Source organism: Hemicordylus capensis, chromosome 2 (assembly GCF_027244095.1).
Source record: "Hemicordylus capensis ecotype Gifberg chromosome 2, rHemCap1.1.pri, whole genome shotgun sequence".
Classification (NCBI taxonomy): Eukaryota; Metazoa; Chordata; class Lepidosauria; order Squamata; family Cordylidae; genus Hemicordylus; species Hemicordylus capensis.
The window spans coordinates 401,971,399-401,996,829 of record NC_069658.1 but is presented as its reverse complement, the minus strand read 5'-3'; the positions used below and the strand labels follow the sequence as shown (position 1 = coordinate 401,996,829).

The following is a 25,431-nucleotide window of genomic DNA, read 5'->3' as shown; positions in this document are numbered from 1 at the left end:
GAAAGTGAAAGGCTTGGGTTTATTTAGCAGATAGAGGGCTAGGGAATAGTGGGTGGGTTTTTATTATCCATTATAACACTCTTGTGCATGGTTTTAAAATGCCAAGTGTATTCTATGCTTCTAAGAGGTTGTTCATGCTTATACTTTAGTGATTCTTTTGTCACACATTTTCAATTTGTATGCCTTAGGTCTTCAACAATCCAGCACAACAGCTGTAAGTGATCAGCTCCCATTAACACAATAATTATTTCTTTCCCCCCAGTTTCTTCTGCTCTCTTCTACACAAGCATGAATAAAAGATAGTTTAATCTGACAGCAGTCAGCACCTTTGAGAGGCAGAGTAGATTTTGGTCTCTGGATAGCTTCACCTTACAGACACCAACACAAAACTACCTTATGCTGCAGCTGTGGTTTTAATCTTTCAAAGCACCCACATGGATTGATGCTTGGTGATGTACTTCAGCTTCTGACAAGCTGCTCTTAAGATCAAAGTCATCACATTCATAAAACAGAGGAAAAGAGAAAAGAAGATGCAAGGCTGTGTGCTGAATGATTCCCTTTATTAAATATGAAGAGCAGCTTACACTTGGGTCCCTGCACTACACAGTTGCTGACTAATATAACCTAAGACAGGTTATACTGGCTAAGAAATGAGCACCCTCACCTTCTGCAGAAATTTCCACAGGATGGGCACGGCGTCCTTGCCACCCTTCTGCTGGACAACATGCCCCAAGTACTCCACTGAGATCTTCTTCCTACAACTCCACATTCTGGAACAGTGCACAGTGCTGTTCAGAGGCAGTTCAGACAGGAAGGTTACGGGGTCTCCATATATAATTTTCACAACTGGGTTGGAACAGATTCTCTCATCCTCACTGATTCTTTGGTTCAACTCCAGGAGTGTTTTATCCAGAAGCTGGAAAGGAGAAGGAAGCAAGTCACCAAACGAAGCATGAAATTTCTTGAAAAAAATTTAAGCCCCACACTCATTTTCTGACTGGTTGTGAAATGGAGCACTAATGTTGCTCCATTAGGAATCTTCCGTCTCTGCAGGATCCTGAGCATCTCAGCTTTCAAAATGTGAAATGCTTATTTCCTAATGCCTACGGTGGAAAGGCTTCTTGTGCCGCATCAAGGGGTGGGATTTCTGAAAGATACTGTCTTCCATAACAAAGGATTCACACACACGTGCTCACTCTCACACTCACCACCTTATATCTATAACTTGGATTAGGAATGGGATACATGCGATTCATGGGCTACTCAATGTAATATCTAGGAAGCACTTTTAAAAACCTTTAATTCAGGAACAATAATGGTGTTTGCAACAATTTCTTCCCAATGGTTTCTGTTCTGTTTCGTGGAAAGCTGGCCATCAAAGCGCACTGGCCCTGCAAAAGAGCATTTTATTTTATTTTATTTATTTATTTATTTACCGCCTGATTCCAAAGGCTCCAGACGGTTCACAAGAACAAACATAGCAAGAACAAAATAAAACCAACTATTAAAATGGCAATTTAAAAAAATCAAACATTACAGCAATTAAAAAATTTAACACATTCCGAGATTACTAAAGGCCTAGCTAAAAAAAAAAGTGTCCTAAGGCCTCTTTTGAAGGCTGGTCAAGACGTTAAAGCATGAATGTCTATAGGGAATGCATTCTCAGCCCAGGAACAACTACAGAGAAGGTCAGCTCCCGAGTCACCGCCAGACAAGCTGGCAGTATATGGAGACAGACCTCTCTTGATTATCTTAATGTGCGGCGGGGCTCATGCAGAAGACGACGCTCTCCCAGGTAACCCGGTCCTAAGCCATTTAGGGTCTTATAGGGTCTTATACAAGCACTTTGAATTTTGCCCAGAAACCTATTGGCCACCAATGCAATTGCTTAAAACAGGCATAATATGGTATCTCCTCCAACCTTCATGGTAAGTATCAGTGTTCCATATTATAAGACATACCAGAACTTGAGGTTATCCAATGAAACTGATTGGTTAGATTGAGAACAGATGTTTAGAAAAGTACTTCTTCATATGAAGCATGATTTATGAAATTCATTACCACAGAATGTGGTAATGACCACCAGTTTAGATGGCTTGAAAAGGTGATTTGACATATTTCTGTAGAGGGTCTAACCGCAGGCTATTGGTCATGATGTTGAAATCAACTTCCAGGTTCAGAGACAAGATACCAATGGCCGGGAAACAACAGTGTGAGAGGCTTATTGCTTTCAAGCCTTGTTTCTGGACTTCCCAAAGGCAACTGGCCACAGTGGGAAGCAGGTTGCTAACCCAGGGACAGTGGTCCTCCAGTGGCTGTTGCTGGTGTCTATGTTGTTTCATTTTAGATTACAAACCCTTAGGGTCAGCGAACTACAGTTTCCCCAGTTATCCTTCTCCCTGCCACCCATGTAAACCACTCAGAGCTTTTCTGTTGAAAAGTATTATATAAACAATAACCAGAAGGGCTCTTATGCAAGCAACAATATTTGGCAAGATACTCTCCTTACACTGGTTGGCGTGCTGGTCCTTGAGAAGACTACACAGGATGAGATGGACAACATTAGTGGTTTCATCAATGCTCTTCCCAAGAGTATTCATCAGCTGCTCCAAGTCTTTATGAATGTGTTGCATGAGAAAGCTTACTGGATCCGGGATCTGTGTCTTTATGATTTGCAGCAGGGACTGGAACAACAGAATGCAAGATTCAGAATGACCAATATGTAATCCGCATCAAGCAGAAGTTCTCCCCACATCTCACCTAGGAGGACCTTGCAGCTCATTCTATTTCGGACAGCTGGTATTCAGAACACTCTCCAGAAACTGGATACATTTATGCACAATGGTCTCTACTTGACTTGGGATTGCCTGGCCACTATCCACATGCCTGGAAAAACAGCGCTGTATCTGATACAGCGGCAGCTTAAAGCAGAAGTCACTTCTATGGGAACCTCTCTGCATTCTACTCCATGCATAAAACATATATTAGTGAAATAAATTAGGTCATAAATACAAAATATGATGCGACTTGCAGTGCAAGCACTTATTATGATCTGTACATGGTACAGAGAGCAGTACCCAAGCACAGTTTCCCCTCCAATTTTTTTCATCAGTGAGTGGAATGAGTTTTGTTCTGGGCGGCAGTATCGAGGCAGTGTGCACATATGTGCATTACTATGTTCCACTATAGATGCAACACACACACAGGCCATAAATATGGATGGAAGGACTTGGCAATTCTGTTTATCTGTCTTCTTTTTAAAAAGCAATTGTACGTGCCATTGGTGGTTAAAAATGGCCTATTAAAATAAATAAATAAATAAAACTTGTCTAAGTTTTATGTGTTTAAATTTGAATACATCCTTGCTTTCTTACTCTTATCCTGTAAAATGTTGATTGCCTGAGTGTTAATTGTCCCTATAATTTGATAGTCACACAGTAGACTTCCCATTTCCTTCCAAATATCCTGGAGACTGGAGCCAACACATGCCTTAGATGAGCCAAGCTAACTGCTTGCCAAAGGCCCTTAACTGTAGATTGATTGATTTGTACATTTTTGTCAATCTTTTGGAGCTGATTTGAACCTTCAAGGCAGGCAATAACATCAGAAATTTAAAGATGGATAAACATAGGAGGAAGCTGCAATATACTAAGTCAGACCTTTGGTCCATCTAGCTCAGTACACAGACTGGCAGCAGCTTCCCAAGGTTCCAGCAGGCAGGGGTCTCTCCTGGTCCTATCTGAAGATGCCAGGGAGGGGAACTTAGAACTAATTAAACTGAGTTCTGATGATGTTACAAACAAAATGCACCAGAACAGTGTGTGCTGTTCAAAGTTGAATGCCTGATTATTATGGCATTTGTGTTTAGGGGTTCATGCTAAAGGCAACTGAACTTCTGTTCCAATTTACTGTGAGAACTTCCTTGAACCAATTTTCAGGTTTGGTTCAACTCCCTGGTTTTAATCTTGAGATCAAAGTCACCTTGAATATCTGCCTACCTGGATCCTTTTCTATATTGTATCAACAGATAAATTGCCTGTAGTAATCTTATGTGTTCTCACAAACGTTTTTAACCTCCCCCAGACATTCTGCCACTTACATTGGCAGAATCTTGCCTGTTGTGTCCGCGGATGTGGCTCTGGCCTGCCGGGAGCTGCCTCTGCCACCTTCTCCTTCACCCACAGACCTTGACAGAAGTCCCGCGAGAGGGGACTTTGGATGAGATCTGCAGCCGGAGCTGGAAAAGGAGACCTGGCTGGTGGGAGGAGGAGGAGAGGGGGAAACCAGAAGCTTGGCTGGCAGTTGGGTGGCAGTGATGGGAACAGCAGCACGGCAAGACCACGCACCTGCCAGCAAAAGCTGAGGCCGCGGGGGGGGGGGGGGATAATATTTTGTGCACATATGCACACCTTAAAGGGAACAGTGCTCTCTGTCTAGTTAAACTCACTAGCCCACTGCTTCCTTTCCTCCCATTGCAAAGAATTGGAGGACTGATTGCTGTCCCTTGGCTTCTTTGAGTTCCCTTTTTAAAAGCTCCAGGTGCCTAATTTGTATATATAGCCAATACATATATGCCATTTACACACACCCATCTCACTCAATTTTCCAGATTCTGGTATTCTGAGTTTTCCATACAGCATTTGTCAAACCAGAAATCTGGCCATTCTGGTTCCTCATTCCACTCTCAATTGCTATACCAGCGTAAGCTGTGCAACCTTGTGCAGAAAAATCACTTTCCACGTCCCAAAGAATGTCTTGTGTAGTAATGCACAAACTTTTGTTTTGGTCCATCACCTTCTGTGTCCCCAAAGCTGCATGTTTTGTGTTGTGAAAACTCATCTTAACTCATTTTAGCCATTTTGGTAACCATGTACCTTTTGCTTTGATTATATCGACAATTGCCTATTCTGGACTGACCTGCCCCCCACTTAAGTCTGGAAAAATTGAGGTTTTGCTGTATATGCCATGTATGTACTTATATATGTAGGTGTGTATGTGTATGACCCTTATGTGTGTATATATGCCATTTATAGTATGGCATGCATACACACACACACACACGAGCGACAAATGCCCTTTATATCCCAGCCTCTGGGATCTAATGTCATTTCTTCTGTGCACTCTGGAGAGCAGAGGCCTAACTCACTTACTCACATATATTCTGGGGCACATCAGTCCTAATCAGCAGCACAAGCTTTCAACTTTCAATGTCCCCGACTATTATGGTGCTTGTCCCTTGTTCCTGCAGCCACTCAGCTACTATATCCTATTGGCTCCTCAAGACTGTACACAGGAAATGTTATAGCAGGAACCAAGGAACTCTAAGACTTGTATTTCTTGAGAGATCATAGGGTGGCACACTTCTCTGTCTTCGCATCTAAAGTTATAATTCCTCATATTTCCTGTCCTGGTGCATTCTGTGTCTGTCTTTCTCAGACAATGACATGAGCCAGCGGTTGGTTGTTCAAAAGGTTGATTGTTTGGGTCTAACTTTGTTTCTAAACCTTTTCAAGTACAATTTATGATTCAGCCTCTATTTTTTTTAACTCATGGAAATGGACTTGCAGTCTGAGTTCAGATCCTGTGAGCCCCACTGAAGAACACTCATTTCCCTTTCTTCACTCCCCACTGAGCGCTGATTGGAAGGAGACTTGACTTTTCAAGTAGCTTAATTCCAATCAGTTTTAATCAATGGCCATGCTGGAATAAATTCCAGACAGAATTATGTAGTAGTAGTTTTCTTTAGAATAAATACAGAAGACATACCTGGGGGTCCTTTGTGGCTCCCAGAAGCAATGCCAAATGAGTGAGCAAGCGGATCAGTATTAAGACAGCTGGAGACATTGCCCTCTCAGATGCTATCACAGCTTCCCTTTTTCCAGGGTCTCCAAGCACATGGCCAGTTTGTGTCCTGTCCACTGTAGGCCTGCACAGAACAATGCACAGTCAATCAGCAGAAATAGCTACAAAGTATAAGAGGTTTTTTTGTTTTGTTTTTTAAAGTTTCTATTGCCAGTAGCTCCCACCTCATATGATAGTCAATCTACAGTTACCAATGGAAAAAATGTTGAGGTCATATTGTTTATATATTGTGCGGAAATTGATAATATTTGTTATTTTGTTTTCCTCAAAGGCCACAGCAAAAAGGGGAATGAAAAATGCAGACCATCCCAGAAAAATGGAAACAGGTGAATTAGGATAATCACTGCAGAATCCCAGCAAGATGTCACAAATGATAAGGTGGAGCTTAGCCTCAGAATGGATTCACGTAGAGTATTTGCATGGGCCCCACCTTCCATGCTTTTGAGATCTCCATAAATAAAAGATTATTCCATTCAGCATTTCAAAAAGTAAAAACATACTGAGTTTTAACGAAGTTTGGCACTGCCCTGTAGTTTTCGCCTCCTACTGCAGCACCACAATCAACACACCGACTTAGCTGCAATGGACGACCACACTGAAAGGAAAAGGACAAAGAGCAAAGATCACAACCAGACTGTGGAGGTAGACTTACTTGGTCTTCCTTAGCATGAAGTCCAACCTGCACAGGGCTAAGGCATTTCCATCTTGCAAATCATTAAGCAATTATATAAAGCAAAGCCAACTCTATCCATCTCTTGGTGAAGGCTAGTATTTGGATAAGAGTGGTATAACACAAGTTTTGGATAAGAGTGGTATAACACAAGTTTCAATCTGGTTTGGCCTCAAGGTATCTTTATGCAAGATACAATGTTAAGGCATAACTAAGAGGTCGACAAAAATGTTGTATAGCCAGCTTTTTCCTTACCTCTCCAACAGTGCAAGGGTGGCCATTTGGACAGGCTGTTGTAATTTAAGGGTGGGGGGGGAAAAAGGAAGACAGATCAGCACAATTGCACTATGCATGAAAGTGTTTCAAAAATTGTCCACAAGCTTGGATCCATTACTCAAGTGACCCAAGCTCAGCATTTCCACATCCACATGAAACCACCCACCAGTGAAGAGCAGGTGTCATGTCATGTAAGGGCATGCATCTTCTTTAACTAAAGATTCCCAGGGTGGAGATAAAATGTTAGCAGCAGCTATATGTTTAAACTCATATGCAGTTTGGTTTTCAGTTCTCCATAAACAAGAATATCATATGGGAAAGAAGGAATCAAAACAGTCATTTATCAACAGTAATAGGGATGTGCACGAATATCTCTGGTGCCGGCAGGGGTAGTACTTCAAGGGCGGGGGAGGGTGTACTCAACCCTCCCGCCACATTTCCCCACCAGGGCTCTGTTATCTTTAAGCCCCTCGGAGCGGCAGCGTTCCTCCCTGCCGCCCTGTTACCCCCGTCGGCTGGAAGCAGCGAGCATGCATGTGCCCGTTGCGTGCGCATGCCCGTCTGCTGTGTGCATGCACGACAGGCGCATGCGCGCTTGCTACTTCTGGTCACCGGGGGGAAGGGGCGGCAGGGAGGAACGCTGCTGCCCTGAGGGGCTTAAAGATAACAGAGCGCCAGCGGGGGAAATGCGCCGGGAGGGGTGAGTACACCCTCCCCCGCCGCCGAAACACTGAACCCCCCCCCCCGCTGAAATGTTTCGGAGGCCATTATAAATCCGAACATTTCGGGCACATGCCTAAACAGTGATCTTTGTGGAAGATCAAGTGTAATTTAAGCTTTAACACTGTTGTTCCCTACAACATGCCAGCATGGTTACAAGCTTTCCCCATCAGCCAGGTTTAGATGTCATGCAGAACCTGTTCATTTCAAATAACCTGGGTTACTTCTATCACCTGAACCCACATCCTCATATGAACTGCAGTTTATTTATGCCAATGTAACAAGGTCCAAACTCTAGGTTCAAAGTTGGCCTGTGAACCTAGCTTAAGTTTAGTCTTAGTTCTACAATATGACCAAATGCATAACCATAGTTTGTTTCTTTGACTCCTCCCTCTAACCGAGGGCAGACAGATCATAGTGTCTCTGCTACTAAAAGACACACTAGCTCAGAGCAGCCATGAAGCATAGCCACATTAGGCTGCAAGCGTCTCACCGATGCCAGCTCAAAATCGCCCTTGGTCTGCCAAGCAACAGATAAGGTCATTTCTCCATTCTTTGTCTAGAAACAAAGTTGCTGAAATAATTCCTCTTTTCTGTTATATTCAGGGGCTTTTAGCAAGGACAGTGGTCTTTAGATAAAAAGTGGTCTTTTAAACTAAAGACCTCTGCCCAACAACCGCATGGAAACAAATGCAGATGGGTCATACCTTGATTTTTACCCTAAAGCAAAACAGCACAGAAACCTTATCAGTAAAGAATTCTGCTGATTTGTGTTTGGAGCAATGCCCATTTTAAAAACTTACCCCAACTCTCAATTCTTTCCCCCCACAAAGGGAATCCAACCCCACTTCTGTCAAACCGTCTCTGCCCTCCAGCTATTCTCACCCCACTCCTCACCAGAGTCAAAATTCAACAGCAGCCCATTGTCACAGCAACAATGAAGACAGTAAAGGCTTCGCCAAAATCCCTTTCCCATTCTCTCTCTCTCTCATGTCTTGTATTCTATTATTTTCCAACAAGAGCAGAGCTGAACAGCCCCCATTTTTGTGGACTGGCCCAGGGGTACCTTGCTGCTCTCCCTTAACAAAGGGAGCCTTTTGAGAGGCTCTTATAGAGAGGAAAGCTGCACCAACCTTTTGGATAGGCCCAAAGCCTAGCAGCCAATGAGAGCTGAGAAAAGGTTCCAACGAACATAGAGAATGAGCATTCATGAAGGAAAGTTTATCACAGTCAAGGACCACCATGTAGATCCGCTCTCCAAATTTTGCCGCCTCTTTTCCACCCGTAGCTCTAATACTCCATGGTAGCACTTCCCTAAAATTCTTCCCTCACTCCCACTTTCTCCCCGGTAGTATTACATCCACAGGTATCTTTTCTTGCTTTCCCCTTCCACTCCTGCAGCTTTCCCTTTTGTGTGTGTCCTGCCAGTCTATCTCCCTTTTACTCAGGTATGCAATTATTGTCAGGTTGCCTTTCTTCTGCCTTCTTTCTTTTGTCTACCCCCACCCACCATATAAAGAGTTTACTGATTCGTAGTTAAGCCTGTCCTTCCATTACATCTAGTTTCCCAGTCTCTGATGTCTCTCAGCATCATCAATAGGCATTAGTGTTGCTTCCCGCAAGTCTTGGAGTAGTAGGAGATGGTTAAGGATGCCTGGGTCAGTGTCTGTGGAGTTGGCAGGAGACTGATAGTAGCTTCTTTGTTCCCAAATGAGCTGATGCTTGGAGTCCACACCCCATCTCTAACTGGACCAATGGCAAGAGAGCAGCTGATGAGGCAATGCCTTGCCAGCAGGAGGACATGGCAAAGTGGGCTGGGGCAGAATCCAGTCACTTCACGAGAGAGCAGGACCTGAACAAACCGAGCTATTTCTAAACAAACTAAATGTTGGTGATCATCTGCCACAAGATGTTGTGACAGCCACCAGCCTGGATGGCTTTAAAAAGGGACCTGGACAAATTCATGGAGGACAAGTCTATCAGTGGCAAACTCTTCAACATACTTCCATTACAGAACTTCATATCCAAAAATCTATAGAAACTTTCCAAGATAAAAAGGATCCTTTGCATAAAACGCCACCAGGCTCCTGCCACTTGACCCCACAACCCAGGAAATATCTATTTTCACATCTCGTATTATTTGTGCAAGTGATATTTTATAAAGATTTTCAGTACTACTTCCTACACTTGTTGTCACATGATTATCAGATTGTTAAGAGGACACACAAACAGGACCACAACATTCCCTCTTTTTGGAGATCACCACTGAAACAATGGCTCTTTCCCAGCTCATTCCCAAGATCGGGCACAGTACTTACTATACCAGTGAAGCTTTGATGGTGCTAGCCAGTTTGCAGCTTGACTCAGTAAGTCTTCTGGCATTGTTGGCAGAAAAGCACGCTGCAGAAAAATACGGATATTCACAGTAAAACTGGAATCACAACAACAACAACAACAACAACAACAACAACAACACTATACAGTGGCACCTTTTTCTCATGTAACTAAATAGAAAGAAGTATCAGAAACTGAGGCAGGGGTTCTCAAACTGTGGGTTGGGAGCCCTGGGGGTCGAGAGTCTGGATGAAGCTGCAGGGAGGCAGCAGGGGCATAGCTATAATAGATGGGGTGGGGGACACAAATGTCCCTGAACCTCTAGAGGAGAGGGGGTTCATCAGCTGAGTGGCAGCTTGCTCTTTGCTCTCCACTGCCCCCCTCTCTGAAGAAGGCAACAGGAAGGTGGGGTAGTGGTGGCCAGGGCTTTCAGGGCCCACTCCAACCTTGCTATGCCTCTGGGAGGCAGAGGCCTTACCCAACATCTTTGTGGGAACCATCAGGGGTAATTGGTGGTAGACAGGAGTGACAACCTCCTGGCTCCTCCGCTGTTCACAAAATTGAGGGCAGGTACAACTCTGGCAATTCTTTGGCCAACAGGCTTGTCTTCTGAGAGGGAACTGATTCCAGCCATGCTTGCCCCTGGCTTTGTGAATGGCAGAGGAGCTGGGAGATGGTTGGCTCCTGTCTACCTGCCTCCTCCCCATGCCTTGGAGGCACTGGAGCAGCTCTTTGGGACCTTTCTAAGTTCCCAGCTATGTGTCTTCCAGAATTTTGGATTAGTTTAAAGAATTGTGAGAAAGCTGTGAAAACATTGATTTCCTTTGCAACATCCTACTTGTGTGAATCAGAGTTTTCATCAGTTGATGCTATAAAGAGCAAATACCAGTCATAAATAAACTTGGAGCCTGAGGTTAGACTGATAGGTTTTTTAAAAACCTGGGCTTTATCAAACATAAAGATAAATAATCTGGACAAAGCTGGAGCAAGCAAACTCATCCTTCTCATTGAAAAGGTGTACATGCTTTATTTATCTCTACCTAATCAAATCAGTAGCTTTAATCATGTGGGGGTGTGTGTCACATAACTATATATAATTTTAGTGGGTCACAGGCATCAAAAGATGTGAGAACCCCTGGACTAGGGTGTATATCACCAATTACTTCAACTATGCAAGGACATTTAACAGAAAGGGAAATTATGTAAAGAGAAGTAGAAATTATCTAAGGAACTGAAAGGAAAGCTCAGAATGTTTTTTACTTACTTGCATGGTGTTGGGTGAGAATGCCAGATTCCTTAGAGGTTCAAGGATTCGGTTCTGCCTACACAGCAAAATAGCTGCAGTGTGAACTGCCATTTCAACCACTATTTTCATGTGACTGGAGCCCCGGGGGCTTACTGTCAGTGATGGGAGACTGTTAGCCATAAGGGATTCTGCAAACGCCTTCAGTTCTGCAGAGGGAAGAACTTGGGATTTCTGGATGAATTCTTTAAGAACATCACATTGCTGAAAGAAGAAGAAAAATATTTTACAAAAGTAAAATAAGATTGTTATGAAGACTCAAGAGGATTCACTTCACTCTTTGTATGAAGCATGTTCAACTATGTTAACTGAATATTTGAATATAGCTAGCATCTTTCAGTAGATTTTAAAATGGAAAGCTTTTGCAGAAAACTACAACCACTCTTTGCTCAGAGTCCTTGGTCTCATTTCTATTTGTGCAGTGGAAAGCTCCTTCTTCCCCCACAAAACACTTACCTTCTGCTTAGGGTACATGGTAGGGTCACTAAATCCATACAGAGATGTGAGCTCTCTGAAAACAGCTAAGAGAAAATGAGCAGCCTGTGCAGACTTGTTGCCATTATATGTCTGAAAGGAAAAGAAACACCCGTTACATCAGGGCTGCCAACTTCAACCCTCCATCTGTTTTTGGACTACAACCCCCATAATCCCTAGCCACAGTAGCCAATAGTCAGGGATGATGGTAGTTGCAGTCCAACATCTGCAGGAGGGCTGAAGTTGTGCAGCCCTGTGTTACATAGACTAGGGGATGAGGAGAAGAGAGAAAGCAAGAGATCACTAATAGTGGAAGAGCAGCATTGCAAAAAAAATCCACAAAGGTTACTAGAACACAAATGATTTTTAAAAGTAGATCAATGCATACATCTTAGTCGTTAAAAAAAAAAGTAAAGTTTCCTAACTTGGCTAACTAGAGATCATTCTTCCATACATCAGGCAACAAAGGAAGAAGTTATTAATTATTCAGAGAAATCCCATCAGATACTGCATGGAGATTTTCCCTTTCATTCTCAGTATCTCTCTGTAGGTAGCTCCTTTCCCCCCTAATCCTGAGCATAACATTTGAACAACTTCACTTGACACATTCACACACACTGTAAATTAAGTTTGAAAAGTGCTATATAAATCCTGTAAAGTAAATAGATTATTCTGGCAATCCAATATTAAGAACTACAGGTTGCTTAGATGTAAGTATTCTTCTAGTGGTCATCTGTCCTTTTACACTAATGGGCTATGTGCCTGCGCAGAGACCTCGTCGGAACCTAACAAGCTCAATTCTCCTGATTTAGGTGGGAACCCTGCCCCCAGTTGCTATATGCGGCTGCGCCACTCCTCTTCCCTTCCGTCACGGAGTCCACCTTCAGTAGACCCAGCGGGGAGGACGGGAGGGCATTTAAAAGGATAGATGACCACTAGAAGAACCAAAGTTACAGGTAAGCAACCTGCAGTTCTTCGACATGGTCTCTGTCTTTTACACCAATGGGCACATAAGAAGCTAGCACCCAAGGAGGAGGGAACAAACTGAAACAAGGGTGCACCCTGGAAGAAGTATTTTTTTCAAAGAAATGAAGTACATCAACTGAAAATACTCTGCAAGACAGTACTGCCAAACTTAGCATCATTCCGTGCCCTGGCATCAATGGCATAATGACAAATAAAATAATGGGGTGAAGCCCAAGTAGCTGCTTGACAGATAGTGTCCAAAGGGATCGCACGATCAAAGGCAACAGAGGCCGCCATGGCCCAAACTGAGCATGCCTTAATGGGTGCAGGCAATTGTTTATGTGCCAAGCCGTAGCAAAGTTCAATAGTGGAAACAATCCACCTAGACAGGGACTGAGCAGAAACTTGCAAGCCTTTGTGAGGCCCATCATACAGAATGAACAGAGAAGGAGTTTTCCTCTGCTGTGCCAACCTCTGAACATAGAAGGACAATGCCCTCCGGACATCCAAACGATGCAACCTGCGCTCTGCATCAGATGAAGGGTTTTGAAAAAAATACAGGCAAGGTGTGTGGTAGGGAATGATGAAAGGTATAAAAACTACCTTCGGAAGGAACTGAACGTCCGGTTGGAGCACAACCTTATCTTTGTGATACTGCAGGTACGGCAGATCAACCCTCAGTGCCCGCAGTTCACTCACCCTCCCAGCAGAGGTGATCGCCACTAAGAAGGCAATCTTCCACATCAGGAGACAAGGATCACTCGAAGCCAAAGGCTCAAAGGGCGGTCGCAGCAAACCAGCCAGAACCACAGACAAATCCCAAGCCTGTGACATAACAGGGTCATCCGGTAAAACATGCAATAAACCCTTCAGAAAACTCTTTATCAGTGGTTCCTTGAACCAGGAAACCCGAGTGGGGGGTGAATGCGCCACAATGGCCGCCAAATGGACTCTGAGAGAGGAGAGCTTCAAACCAGACTCTCTCAAAGATAACAGACAGGTACATTCTGAATAGATGGATTAAGAACATCAAACCTATTTTGAGTAGGAAATGTACAGAAATGAGTCCATTTATGTCCATAAGACTTCCTCGTCAAGGGCTTTCTAGACGCAAGCAAAATGTCTCCTGAGTCTCACTGGGATGTCGGTAGGCGCTTCCAGGCAGTCAGGTGCAGGGACCGGATGCAGCACCCAAACCTTCTCCTGCGACAGCAGGTAGGAAGCGTGGGATGGCGCACCCAAGTCACTGTCAGCTGCTTCAGAGCCGCAAACCAAGGCCTCCTGGGCCACAAGGGGCTATCAGGATGGCTCTGGAGTGGTCCTTACTCAGTTTGCGAGGAACCTTTGGTATGAGAGAGAACGGCGGAAACAGGTAAAGGAAGGGTGCTTTCCAGGACAGGACAAAAGCATCACCCAGAGAGCCCTCCCTTCCCCTGGAACAAGAGAAGGCACACTGAGCATTGTCCTGAGATGAAAAGACATCTCAAACCGGAGCACCCCAAATTGCGAATATGTCCCGGAGTATACTCCGATCCAAGGTCCACTCGTGGGAAACAGTTTTTAGTATGCTCAGTGAGTCAGCCTGGACATTCAGGTTCCCTTGGATGTAGACCGCATGAGGCGTAACCGCATGTGCCACACACCAATTGCACAGGTCGACTGAAAGAAACAGGAGGCTCCTTGGGGTTGTGCCTCCCTGCCGATTTGTATAGACGTTTGCTGTCGTACTGTCAGTTTGAATTGTCACTGAAAAACCCACAATTATGGGTAAGAAGCCCCTTAGGGCATGGAATATGGCCAACAGTTCCAAGTAATTAATGTGACAACTCCTCTCTGTCAATGTCCAATGGTCACTCAGGCAATAACCACCCAAATGAGTGCCCCAGCCTAGCTCAGACGCATTGGTTGTAATCACCCAGCAGGGAGGAGAGACCTGGAAGGGAGAGCCGAAGTCCGAATGATGAGGCTCGACACATGAAGCCATGGCTTCCCACACCAGCTGAGGAGGTGTGTGCTTCAACTGAGCGGAGTCCCAAAGGGGGTCAAACACATCCAGGAACCACCTCTGAATGATGCACATCCAAAGGTGTGCATTTGGAAGCACGTATGTGGTGGCAGCCATATGGCCTGGGACTTCTTGAAGTTGATTTGCAAGCCCAGGGTCTGCAGAGTATTTATGACTGTGTTGAGAAATTTCAAAGCAGCCTGCTTTGAACCTGCTAGAATGAGCCAGTCATCTAGATATGGCAGGATTTGTAGCCTTTGCTCTTGTAGAAACGCCACCATAGGGGCCAGACATTTTGTAAAGACCCTTGGGGCCGTCGTCAGGCCAAACGGTAAGGCCTTGAACTGATAAGCGATTCCCCCTATCTGAAAATGCAGGAAACGGCGATGTTGAGGGCGTATGGTGATATGATAGTACGCGTCTCTCAAGTCCAAGGAGACCATCCACAGGTCCTTTTCCACAGGGCCAAAATAGTTGGTATCGACAACATCAGGAAACGCTTGTAAACAAGGTGTTTGTTTAGGCCTCTGAAGTCCAATATAGGGTGCTGATTGCTATCTGGTTTTGGAACAACAAAATAACAGGAATAGAAACCGGGGCTCGTCACATTGGTGGCCCTTTTGATCACATCCTTCAAGATGAGAGCGGAAACCTCCTGATAGAACGCTAGGGTTGACAGTGTAGTCATGACCCCGGACAACGGTGTTGTATGGTGAAACTTGAGGGCATAACCCATGCGTATGACTCTGAGGATCCACTGATCGACAGTCACCTTGTCCCAATTCACCACAAAGGATGCCAGGCGGGTCTGAAATGCCCAATAGTCATTGCTTTTTCTGAAAGGTATTCGGACGCTGCTTCTGAAAAGCAGCCTTACTGGGCTGGAACCCGGACTTATATAGAGGCTGGAGCTTGTTAACTTGAAAGGAATGCTCCAATAAGGATTGTTGCTGTGAAGGGGCTTTAGCCTGTTAAGGAGACCACCTGGATTACCTCTACAGCTTAGGGGCAGAGAAAGAGTAGGTCATAGATTTCGCCGTACTCCTCAGCTTCTGCACCTTCTGTAAGGTGTCATCAGTCTGTTTTGCAAAGAGGCTAGAACCTTTGAAGGGAAGATCCTCAATCCTAGCGCTGGCCTTGTAGGTCAGCCCAGATGAACGCAGCTAGGCATGCCTCCTGAGAGCCACGGATGTGGACATCACCTTTGCTGTGCACTCCACAGAGTGTCTTGCCGAGTAAAGTTCTTGCTTTGCCACCTGCACAGCCTTGCGCAGGAAGACCTTCGCCAGATCTCGTGTATCCTGGGGCAGGAGATCCAAGAAGGGGGCCACCTTTCCCCACAAAAAATGGTCATACCTGGCGTTATAGGCCTGGTAGTTGGCAACCCGCAAATGAAGAGCTGACGACGAGTAGAGTCTCCTCCCAAAGGAGTCCAACTTCCTGCCCTCCTTATCACCTGATGCAGAGAGACTGCGACCTTTAGACTTGTGCAGGGATGCCTCTACCACAATGGAATTAGGCATAGGATGATTCTTCAAGGTCGTATCCTCCAGCATCTGCACCCTATAGAAGTTCTCCAAATGCCTGTTGGGTTGCGAAAGAGTTGCTGGCTTCTTCCAATTCCCACGCATGACTCCCAATAAGGCAGTGTGAAGTGGTACAGAGGCCGGTATTTAGCCTCAACATCAATGAGACCAAATAAAGGGTCCAATTCCCCTTTCTGTTGCGTATCAAGGCTCACACCGAGAGCCTAGGGCCATGCGGACCACATAGGCTGAGTATTGCTTCAGATCTTCAGACAGAGACACAGGTTTAGAGTCTGAATGATTGTCCAAAGGGGACGACCCCAGGGAGACTATGTCCGAGTCCGGAGAGCCAGGTTCACTTTCACTTTCTGTCTCAGGAGGCGGCACTGGATCTGGGGCCAAGTCCAGTGGGACAGCTGGGAGCTCCATTTCCTAATGGTTGCAATACCGACCCATCTGCCGCCACAGACGGTACTGAGGAAGATTGTGGCACTGAAGGCCGAACTGGAACCTCAGAAGGCGATCTGCGCCCACTAGTGCAGTCATGAAGGTCTCGTCGAGGAGAGCGAGGCCTCCTTTCTGAATGTGAAGGGGCCTTATTCTAATCATGAATGGTCCTGTCGTCTTCATAAGCAGAACCCCCTCGGTACTGAGATCCGTACTGGGGCTTCCAATAGAACAATCCGGACAATAATCCGAGGGATACTGTCTATAAATGACGGCATCCCATCACCAATCTCTGTAGGAGGAGGGTTCGTCCTCTAAACATGTGGAACCTCATGCAGGAACATGGTATCAATCAGTGTATGAAGGTCCATGTCAATCCCAATCTCTCCTGTATCTGTACTCGGAGGAGCGCTCCTCCAATGAGCCCTCCGATCCCCATGGGGCGGAGGCTGTTCCACGTGGCGCATAGGAGACGAACGACGTCTAGGCAACCTCGTCACATTTGCAGCGGGTTTGTCCGCCGAATAGGGTTCATAGTCCCGTTTGTCGGCCACTACTGAGAGTTCCTGTCCCACAAAGTCACGGTCAGGCGTCTGGCAGGGAGACATCAAAGCCAATGGAGAACTAGTAGGAAGGAGATGGTCAGTAGAACTTGGTATCAGAGGAACCGGTACCATGGCCGGGCGACCTTCTGAAGTCTGGTCAACAACTGCTAAGCCATGCCCTGAAAATGCCAATTTTGGATTCTTAACCAGTGGAGTCTCCGAAGAAGAGACTGACGGGGTCTTCTTCTTCTTGGGGATAGGCGGAAGGTGTTGCCCTGCCTGCAGATGTGGAACTAAGTGTCGGCTTCTTCTTATTCAGCGGTACTGAAGGGAGGTCTGGTACCATAGGCAAACTGCACTTAGGCAAGTCCTCCAGCGGCACAGAAGGGGTCGTAACCATGGATAGGTCTGAGGCAGGCGTTGATGATACCGGTACCGAAGTCAGGAGTTCTGGCTCCAGAGGAGCAGAGTCCGAGTGCTCTGACTGCATCGAAGAAGCCATTTTAAACGACTACTTCAACAAGGTCTTTGAAGAACGGAGGGCCAAGTCCCACAGGGCAGTGCGCAAGCAAGATGCCCTGTTCTTTCGAGCCTGCTTCATAAACCTCTGGCAATGAATACAGGTCTCAACAATGTGGGATTCCCCCAGGCAGAGAAGACACTCGATATGAGTATCAGGGGAAGGGATCTTAGATCCACAGCGAACATATTTCTTAAAGTTCTTTGTGCCCAGCATAGAAAACTTTCAGCCAGCCAGCCACAAAGCCCCGTCCTTGCCGGGTTTGGAATCAATGAAGATGGGGGGCGTGGGTGTAAAAATAAAGATGCCAAGGAAAAAACGCTACTGCACGAAGTACAAAAAAATAACAGGCGTGAAAACAGAGGAAAACAGGAGAAAAGACAACAAGCGGATTCAAGTTGCCAAGCTGAAGATTCCACGATGTCTACTGAAGCGCGGACGACAAAGACTGAAGGGATGTGGAGTGACGCAGCCACATATAGCGGCTAGGGGCGGGGTTCCCACCTAAATCAGAAGAATTGAGCTTGTTGGGTTCCTCTGCGCAGGCACATAGCCTACTGGTGTAAAAGGACAGAGACCACATCGAAGAAACTCATCTATTATGTGAAACTGTGGGAGAAAACATCTGATGGCTGTCCCTCTGGGCAACAGGTATCAATAATAAGCGGGGCCGGGGTGGTGATTAGCCAGCCCAGCTGGATAAAAGTCCTACTGTAAATGCTTTGTGGGCTACAAAAATCAAGCCCTCTTGAGGTCATTAAGGAAGAGTTGTGCTGATCAGAAGGCAGCCCTTACCTTCAGGGTTGCTGCAACGCCTTTCATCTGGCATTCTATCATTGCTTTTCCCATAGCATCACGCACCTCTCTGTAGTTTTTGCCACATACCAGGAACCGATCGATCTGACCAGGTTGGTGTCTCTGAGGCCACAATACATTAAAAGGTCCCATTTTAAACAAGCATAGATACAAAAGCAGATTTTTTATTTTAATTAAAAAGAAAAAGAGCACGTCATCGTTATGGGATTTATCCAAAAGCAATAGTTTCTACAGCTGAGTTTAAAACTTGATTTTATTTATTCTATATATGTACTGTTTTCTTTGCAAAAGTGCTTAAAATGATAAAGCGCACACAATAAAAAGCATTAAATACCATATAACAGTTAACGCACACAGCTAAAATATAATAAAAGCACAAAATAGAGAGAAATTGTCAAGGAAGCAGACTAAATAGACCAAAACCCCAAACGCACACCATAAGTGTTCTGAGAAAGAAAAGTCTTAACACATTGGTGAAAAACAGCCAATCAGGATTTCAGGGGAAGAGCATTCAGGGCGAAGTTGCTTATGCAGTAAGTTGGCATAGGTCCATGAGTCATTCAGTCCAAACATCTTGATAGAGAGCAGGATAACATACTGTATATAAAAGCATCCCTGAAAATGGAATGACTGAGATGGTATCTATTCACCCAGCTCTCTGGACAAAAAACCAGGATTTGCTTAAGGAAGGAAGTTTTAACATCTGCAAATTCCCACCCACCCTTAACAACAACAACACCCCCATCCCACCCCAATTTGGTTCTCATGCACCATGCCACTGCCAACAAATCAACATCTAGAAATTGCCAAGGCCTTGAGGCAGACTTGCACTACCTGTTGCTGTTGAATTATTTCTTCTGGAAACATCCAATGATACTGATGTTCACTGGACAGCCTTTGAGTGAACTCCAATCCATACTGATTAGTAAGCCTTCGGAGAAGGTACACTTTATACCAGTTGTTTCGAGACTGACAGCAGAACTGCATCACTCTTTGTAGGTGGAGCTGCTTGTCCTTTTCTTTACTGCCATCTGCAGAGAAAGGGAAAGAACAGGTTGCTGACAGGTTGCATCCCTTACCTGTAACTGATATTCAAGTGGTCATCTGTACAGTCACTTATGGGATCTGCACTCACACAGAACATAGTTTAGAACTTTCTGGCACGAAACCCTTCTTCTATGGAAGAAAAACACATGTCCAATTGGGTGTGACCTGTGCCTCCTCCTTGTTCAAATAATGCACCAATATGGCAAAAATAGATACGAATCACTGCAGTGGGAAGAGCTCTGCTTTGCAACTGCACAGTTGGAGGTTTTGCAGTGGCAGACTGCTGAGGGCAGTGCCTTTAATAGCATGGATGATGGCAAGACCAGTAAAGGCAAGGTGGAAATGGAATATAGTGGTGTGGAAGAGCAACTCGCTGTGCTGAGAACAGAGGACCCAGGGTGTGTAATGGAGAGACTGGGGGTGGAGGAGGGACCAAGGTGGAAGCTGGTATGTAATACAGCTGCATGGGTTAACGATGTAGAGCTGAGGCCTCGAAATCCCAAGGGGGCCAGAAAACCACAGACAAAGGAAGAAATTTGTGATAAGTATGATAATCACAATGGTGGCAGTTAAGCAAGTTTCATACTAACTGTGGTTCCAGTATTGTGCAGGTGGTGCATGGTGGTGAGTGAGATGGGGAACGACTCCTAGCATGTGTTCAGGTCAGAGTTGGCAAACAGTATTGAGAGCATACATAGCAGTCACAAGACAGGGAGGAGGGAAGGCAATGGGAATATTCCCAATCTATATAGCTGATATATCTGGAAGGATGTGAAGTGTGATATTCCATGAGGCCATCCAAGAAGCTGGACAGGACTTAATGACATTGAGAAGGAAGCCAGCTCTGGAGATCTCTAGGAGGAACAGACTGGAATAGTGTATGGACTTTGGCTGGATCCTACCGTTTGGTAAACTGTGGAGATGTACATATGGAATCAGGTTGGCTCAATCGGCTGAGCTGAGAGGAGCAATGGTGCTTCTCTCCAGAACCAGTCAATATGGTTGACTGGTTGAGTAACATTGATGGAAAAGGTTGTTGAAATTTAGAGAGGATTGGATGAGGAGAAGTTGCATTAAGTGATAGCACATGTGTAGACCACTGAAGGTCAAAAGTCATATTTGCACTGCTTCTTAGGTTCAGGTGTGGAATGAATGCTCACAATCCTGTAATTTGCCGCCTTTATAGAGGCTCTGCATGCCTCTGAGATGAAAGTATGGACAAAGGAGCAACGAGAACCTAAGTCAGACTTGGTGGAGCTGTTGCAAAGTTAGAGAGTTGAGGCATTCCAGAATCTGCAGCTCTCATTATACTATGGAAGTGGCTGCAGAGGGTTCAAAGGCCAGGAGATGGCAGATAGGGTGAAAAGAGTAGTTTGGCAAGAGTGTTTGGAATCTGGGCAAGAGAATCAGAGGCCTGAATTGCTTTCTCCTACAAGGTGGCATGAAGCCTGGATGATCGATGTGTGACCCTCTGGAAATATTTTTCAAGTAGCACAGGGTACTTCTGTGGGAAGGAGAGATCAGCAAAAATACTACCCCTCTCGATAGGCACTGCAGAGCTTAGTAATCTCTCCACAGTGGGGATGCTTCTCCCAAACACACAGGCATACATTTAAGTCAGCATGTTAGCCAAACGCTTCCCAGTGCTACTGCTGCAGTGGTCAAAAAAGACCTAGGAGACCTAGTTGGTCACATCCAACTATAAATACACTCTCACTCCATAGTGTCTCATTTTGTCTTGAGCCAAAATTCTTTTGAGTTGAACTCTACAATGTTCCAAATGATGCTCTCTGCAGGTGCAGATCTCACCACTGTGAATCCACAGAGAACAAGAATAAAAAGAAGCCCTTATTTCCAAAGTATGCAAAGCTACCAATACCCAGCATTTTTTGAAGCAGTGAGAACAAAACCTTTTGCAAAGTCCTGCTTTTGAAAGAGGGGGAAAACGTTCTAGTGGCAGTGCAAGACTGCAGAAGACACGAGCACTTCATTTTATCTGAAGCACAAATTCATTTTTGTTTAGATAAAGCCAGTCCTGTAATTCATCTATGAGCAGGAACTCTCTCATACACTAGTTTTTAAACAGTTGGCTACCATAATCCCACTTGCCTGAAGTTCCATGAAGTTCAAAGATAAGTTCTGCAACCCTGTCTATGCACAGTCGGATGCAGGCCACTCCTTGCAAGTATTCAATGGTGGGTTCTCGAGAGATTTCTTGGCTGCTCCATTGGAGGTAGTCTGTCAGGAAGCGCCCATCTTCTCTCAGTCGGGCTGTCTTGATTTCTTCAGAGGAGACACCCGACATAGAATCCTTAAAAATTAAGACATTTTCAAAATTCTGGTATGGAATTGTGTACCATACTCAAATCTTTTAAATTAAGCAATTCATAGGACCTGTGTGTAGTCTGCATGGTTGGGGTGGTGGTCCTGTACCAAAAGAACTGCTAGCCTGAGAATTAAACTAGTCTTCATAGCTTATTCTACTTTCTGATGGTGTGTGTGTTTTAAAAATGGAATAAATACATTGTAAAACACTGAATTAGCGTAAGTAAAATAATAGCTCAGAGGGCATTTCTGATACTCAAGTAAAAGCCAGTGGGGGACTGTTTGTGTCAATATCAGGGAGCAGAAGGCCTATATAATAAGGCTTGGTGTACTAAGAAGCATGCCATACATTTCCAAACAAGAACTTAGCTTCTAAGAGCAGCTTATTCTCATTGTGATGAAAGGCTCCCCTTTAAAAATTCTTACTGGAGTAAACAATTTTGTTTCTTGCTGATAGACTCCATTTCTTTATATCCAGGAAATCACACAGGTCATTTCCTGCAAGAGACTCACATACATTAACCCAGTCTGCTAGAAAGCCCTGACAACTCAAATTTCCTATTTTTTGCCAGGAGAGAGGCCAGTCAAAGAAGTGTCTTGCCTTAGCCAGGAAATGACTTATTAAGGAGGCTAAGACAGCTCATGTGGGTGTACTCTCAGTCATCTGGGTCCAGGAACTTCTTATTGGTTGAACCAATGACAGATGACACCTGTCCTATCTGGCTCAACTCTGATTGGAATTTACTTGCCCTTGAATACCCCAACCAGCTTGTTCACTGGGGCACCTTTGAAAATGACCGTGGTATCTTACAGACTTTGTCAGCTTCTGTCCTTCTAAACTGCATTTCAATTATTTGATCCAGCTATACAACTGGTCACCCTGCTTTATGAGTTCTCTTCTTGAAGTGAATGGACTCTAACAGTGTTCCCTCCAAGGTGTGTGCATGTGAGCGATCACACATTTTTTGATGTCTGCTCTGTTAATTTTGGATCCTGCTCAGGTTGAATCAGGAAGGCCCCTCTCAGAATACATGTATGCACAACACTGCCTTGCATATGAATGGGAGACTTGATGATGTGTGAGCACTGTAAAAGACTTGATGATGTATGAGCACTCCACCCTCAGGGGATGGAGCCGCTCTGGGAAGAGCAGAAGGTTCCAAGTTCCCTCCCTGGCTACTCCAAGATAGGGCTGAGAGAAATTCCTGCCTGCAACCTTGGAAAAGCTGCTGCCAGTCTGCATAGACAATACTGAGCTAGATATTTATTATTTAGATAGACCAATGGTCTGACTCAGTATATGGCAGCTTCCTATGTTTCCTACATACTGCTGCCCAGAACAAAACTCATTCCGCACACAGATGAAAAAAATTGGAGAGAATACTGGACTCTACGGGCCGGAGGGGCTGGTACTGTGCCAGGAGTTCTTTGTCCCCAGCCAGGGACAAGGAGCAACAGCCATGCTTCTCAGAAGCTAAACTCAGAACCACCTTCTTGCAGCTTTAAAGATCAGATGGAACCAACAATATCAGATGGTATATCAGGAATGGTTTTTGCTGCTTTTCCTATTTTTATCCTGAAGCTTTACTCCCTATGACTTCCAGTCCTTTTTGTAACAAAACATTTTATGATGCTTAGACGGTAACGGTAAAGTGTGCCGTCGAGTCGGTGTCGACTCCTGGCGCCCACAGAGCCCTGTGTTTGTCTTTGGCAGAATACAGGAGGGGTTTACCATTGCCATCTCCCGCACAGTATGAGATGATGCCTTTCAGCATCTTCCTATATTGCTGCTGCCCGATATAAGAGTTTCCCATAGTCTGGGAAACGTATCAGCGGAAATTCAAACCAGCAACCTCTGGCTTGCTAGTCAAGTCATTTCCCTGCTGCCCCATTAGGTGGCTTAAGGTAAAGTGTGCCGTTGGCACGGGTGGCTCTGAGGCGGCCGTTGTTGCCAATAAAGAGGGCGGTGGAGCCCCAACGGATCTCGTCTCCCCTGGGAAGCTTTCTCCCTGTCTCTTTCCCTTCGGTACCAGGATAATCCTGAACCGTCCTGCGTGCTCCCTGCACCAGAAAAATAGCAAGAAAGGAAAGAGGGGAAGGGGAAGAGGAAGAGGAGATACATAGAAGGTTTTTTTTAAAAAAACACGGTACATATTTCAGACAGTAGATAAGAAGTAATAAAGGTTAGAGTTTTGAGAGAAAATAAGGCCTTTTCAGTAGAGATAAGGAAAATTAGTGAGGAGATAGATCAAAATGCTGCCTGGAGCTACGAGGACAGAAAGAACTGAGGCAGTGTTATCCCCCTTAGGCTCGAGTAGGCGTGTTCTTTTTTAACAGCAAATCAAAACTGTCCTGCCTTGGAGCTTGTGAGGGGTATAACCCATGGAGATGACCTTAGTCCCAGCAACAGAGAAGATGCCTTTCAGCATCTTCCTATATCGCTGCTGCCTGATACAGGTGTTTCCCATAGTCTGGGAAACATACCAGCGGGCACTTGAACTGGCAACCTCTGGCTTGCTAGTCAAGTCATTTCTCCACCGCGCCACAGGTGGCATGTAATATGATGGTACTTGAAGTTTAACTAGCCCCACCTGTGCCTACTTAGTTACACACTGGGTAAAGTTTTTGTTCTGGAATCTTCTGTAAGGCTCCAAGAGAATCTCGTTCAAGTGGTTCTATATTTCACATTGGTTTGGGGGGTTCAGGCTTGAAGAAGTATCCAGCTTGCCTTAGAGAGCCGGCGATGATAGCGGAAAAGGTTTTTGACTAGGTTTAAAGCTGACCTGGCATGGGCTTGGACCTGGACTGTGCACCAGGTAGCCAGACAATGGCATAAAGCACCCAGCCTATAGCAACCGTGATTTCCACAGACGTCATTATATCTAGCAACTTTATGCTGTTTAAAAAAATGAAAACAGCAAAGCATCTGCTTCTATAAGAATCTGATTACAAGGATATCTAACAAAATACACACACTATGAAAGTGAATGCCAAGGCTGTGAATAGGCTTCCACCTTTGCAGAACAAGCAAAGCTACTAGACATATGTACAGAGAAAAGATTCTCTTTAGAAGCTACTTCGGAGGTGGGGCAGTCAATTCAATTTTGTGCTTTGATTCAGCCTATTTCAGAGAGTCATGTCAATTCAGAGACAATGTTGTGGATCATAATGATAATCACTCAAATGCCTACAACTATCATTTCTTGGGAGAATGGGCTGGAAATTTAAGGTGTAGTAGCTTTTTCTGAGAGTGTAAAACTTGCCACCTTGAAGGCAAATACATTTCAGGGGTTTCTGTGCAGGAGCAATTTAAAGTTTGAGGGTTCCCCGCTTTTGATATCACACTGGCAAAAAAAAAAAAAAAAAAAAAAAAAAGGAGGGGGAAAAAAGGAGGGAGGGAGGGAGAAATAACACATCCCCAAAGAGTCAAATTAGAACCAAATTGAAGTGGAGTGCTTCAGGCAGTTCTGCTTAGATTCAACCTGATACAGAGAAGCTCCCAGTTTGGGCCTGAACTGAAGCAAATCTATCCAGAGCACACTGTTTTGATTCAGATCTGAAATGGCCACTAAATTAATTCACAACCCTAAACGCT

At 44.9% G+C, this 25,431-nt stretch overlaps 1 protein-coding gene across 8 annotated transcripts in view; it reads right to left on the bottom strand.

Annotated features, from left to right (window-relative positions):
* The window catches only part of LOC128342858 (E3 ubiquitin-protein ligase RNF213-like), a 264,364-nt gene that overhangs the window by 7,195 nt on the left and 231,738 nt on the right, over positions 1 to 25,431 (bottom strand). For 7 of the 8 annotated variants that reach the window (XM_053290892.1, XM_053290891.1, XM_053290896.1 and 4 more), the window contains 12 exons: positions 21,621 to 21,822; positions 19,299 to 19,495; positions 18,444 to 18,566; positions 11,622 to 11,732; positions 11,127 to 11,369; positions 9,847 to 9,928; positions 6,788 to 6,822; positions 6,363 to 6,457; positions 5,767 to 5,926; positions 2,510 to 2,684; positions 1,297 to 1,391; positions 665 to 916 (listed from right to left, as the gene is read on the bottom strand). In XM_053290892.1, coding sequence (XP_053146867.1) covers positions 665 to 916; positions 1,297 to 1,391; positions 2,510 to 2,684; positions 5,767 to 5,926; positions 6,363 to 6,457; positions 6,788 to 6,822; positions 9,847 to 9,928; positions 11,127 to 11,369; positions 11,622 to 11,732; positions 18,444 to 18,566; positions 19,299 to 19,495; positions 21,621 to 21,822 — 1,770 coding nt within the window. Of the gene's footprint in view, positions 1 to 664; positions 917 to 1,296; positions 1,392 to 2,509; positions 2,685 to 5,766; positions 5,927 to 6,362; positions 6,458 to 6,787; positions 6,823 to 9,846; positions 9,929 to 11,126; positions 11,370 to 11,621; positions 11,733 to 18,443; positions 18,567 to 19,298; positions 19,496 to 21,620; positions 21,823 to 25,431 lie in introns of those variants that run through there. The other variant, XR_008315206.1, reaches the window with a different exon arrangement.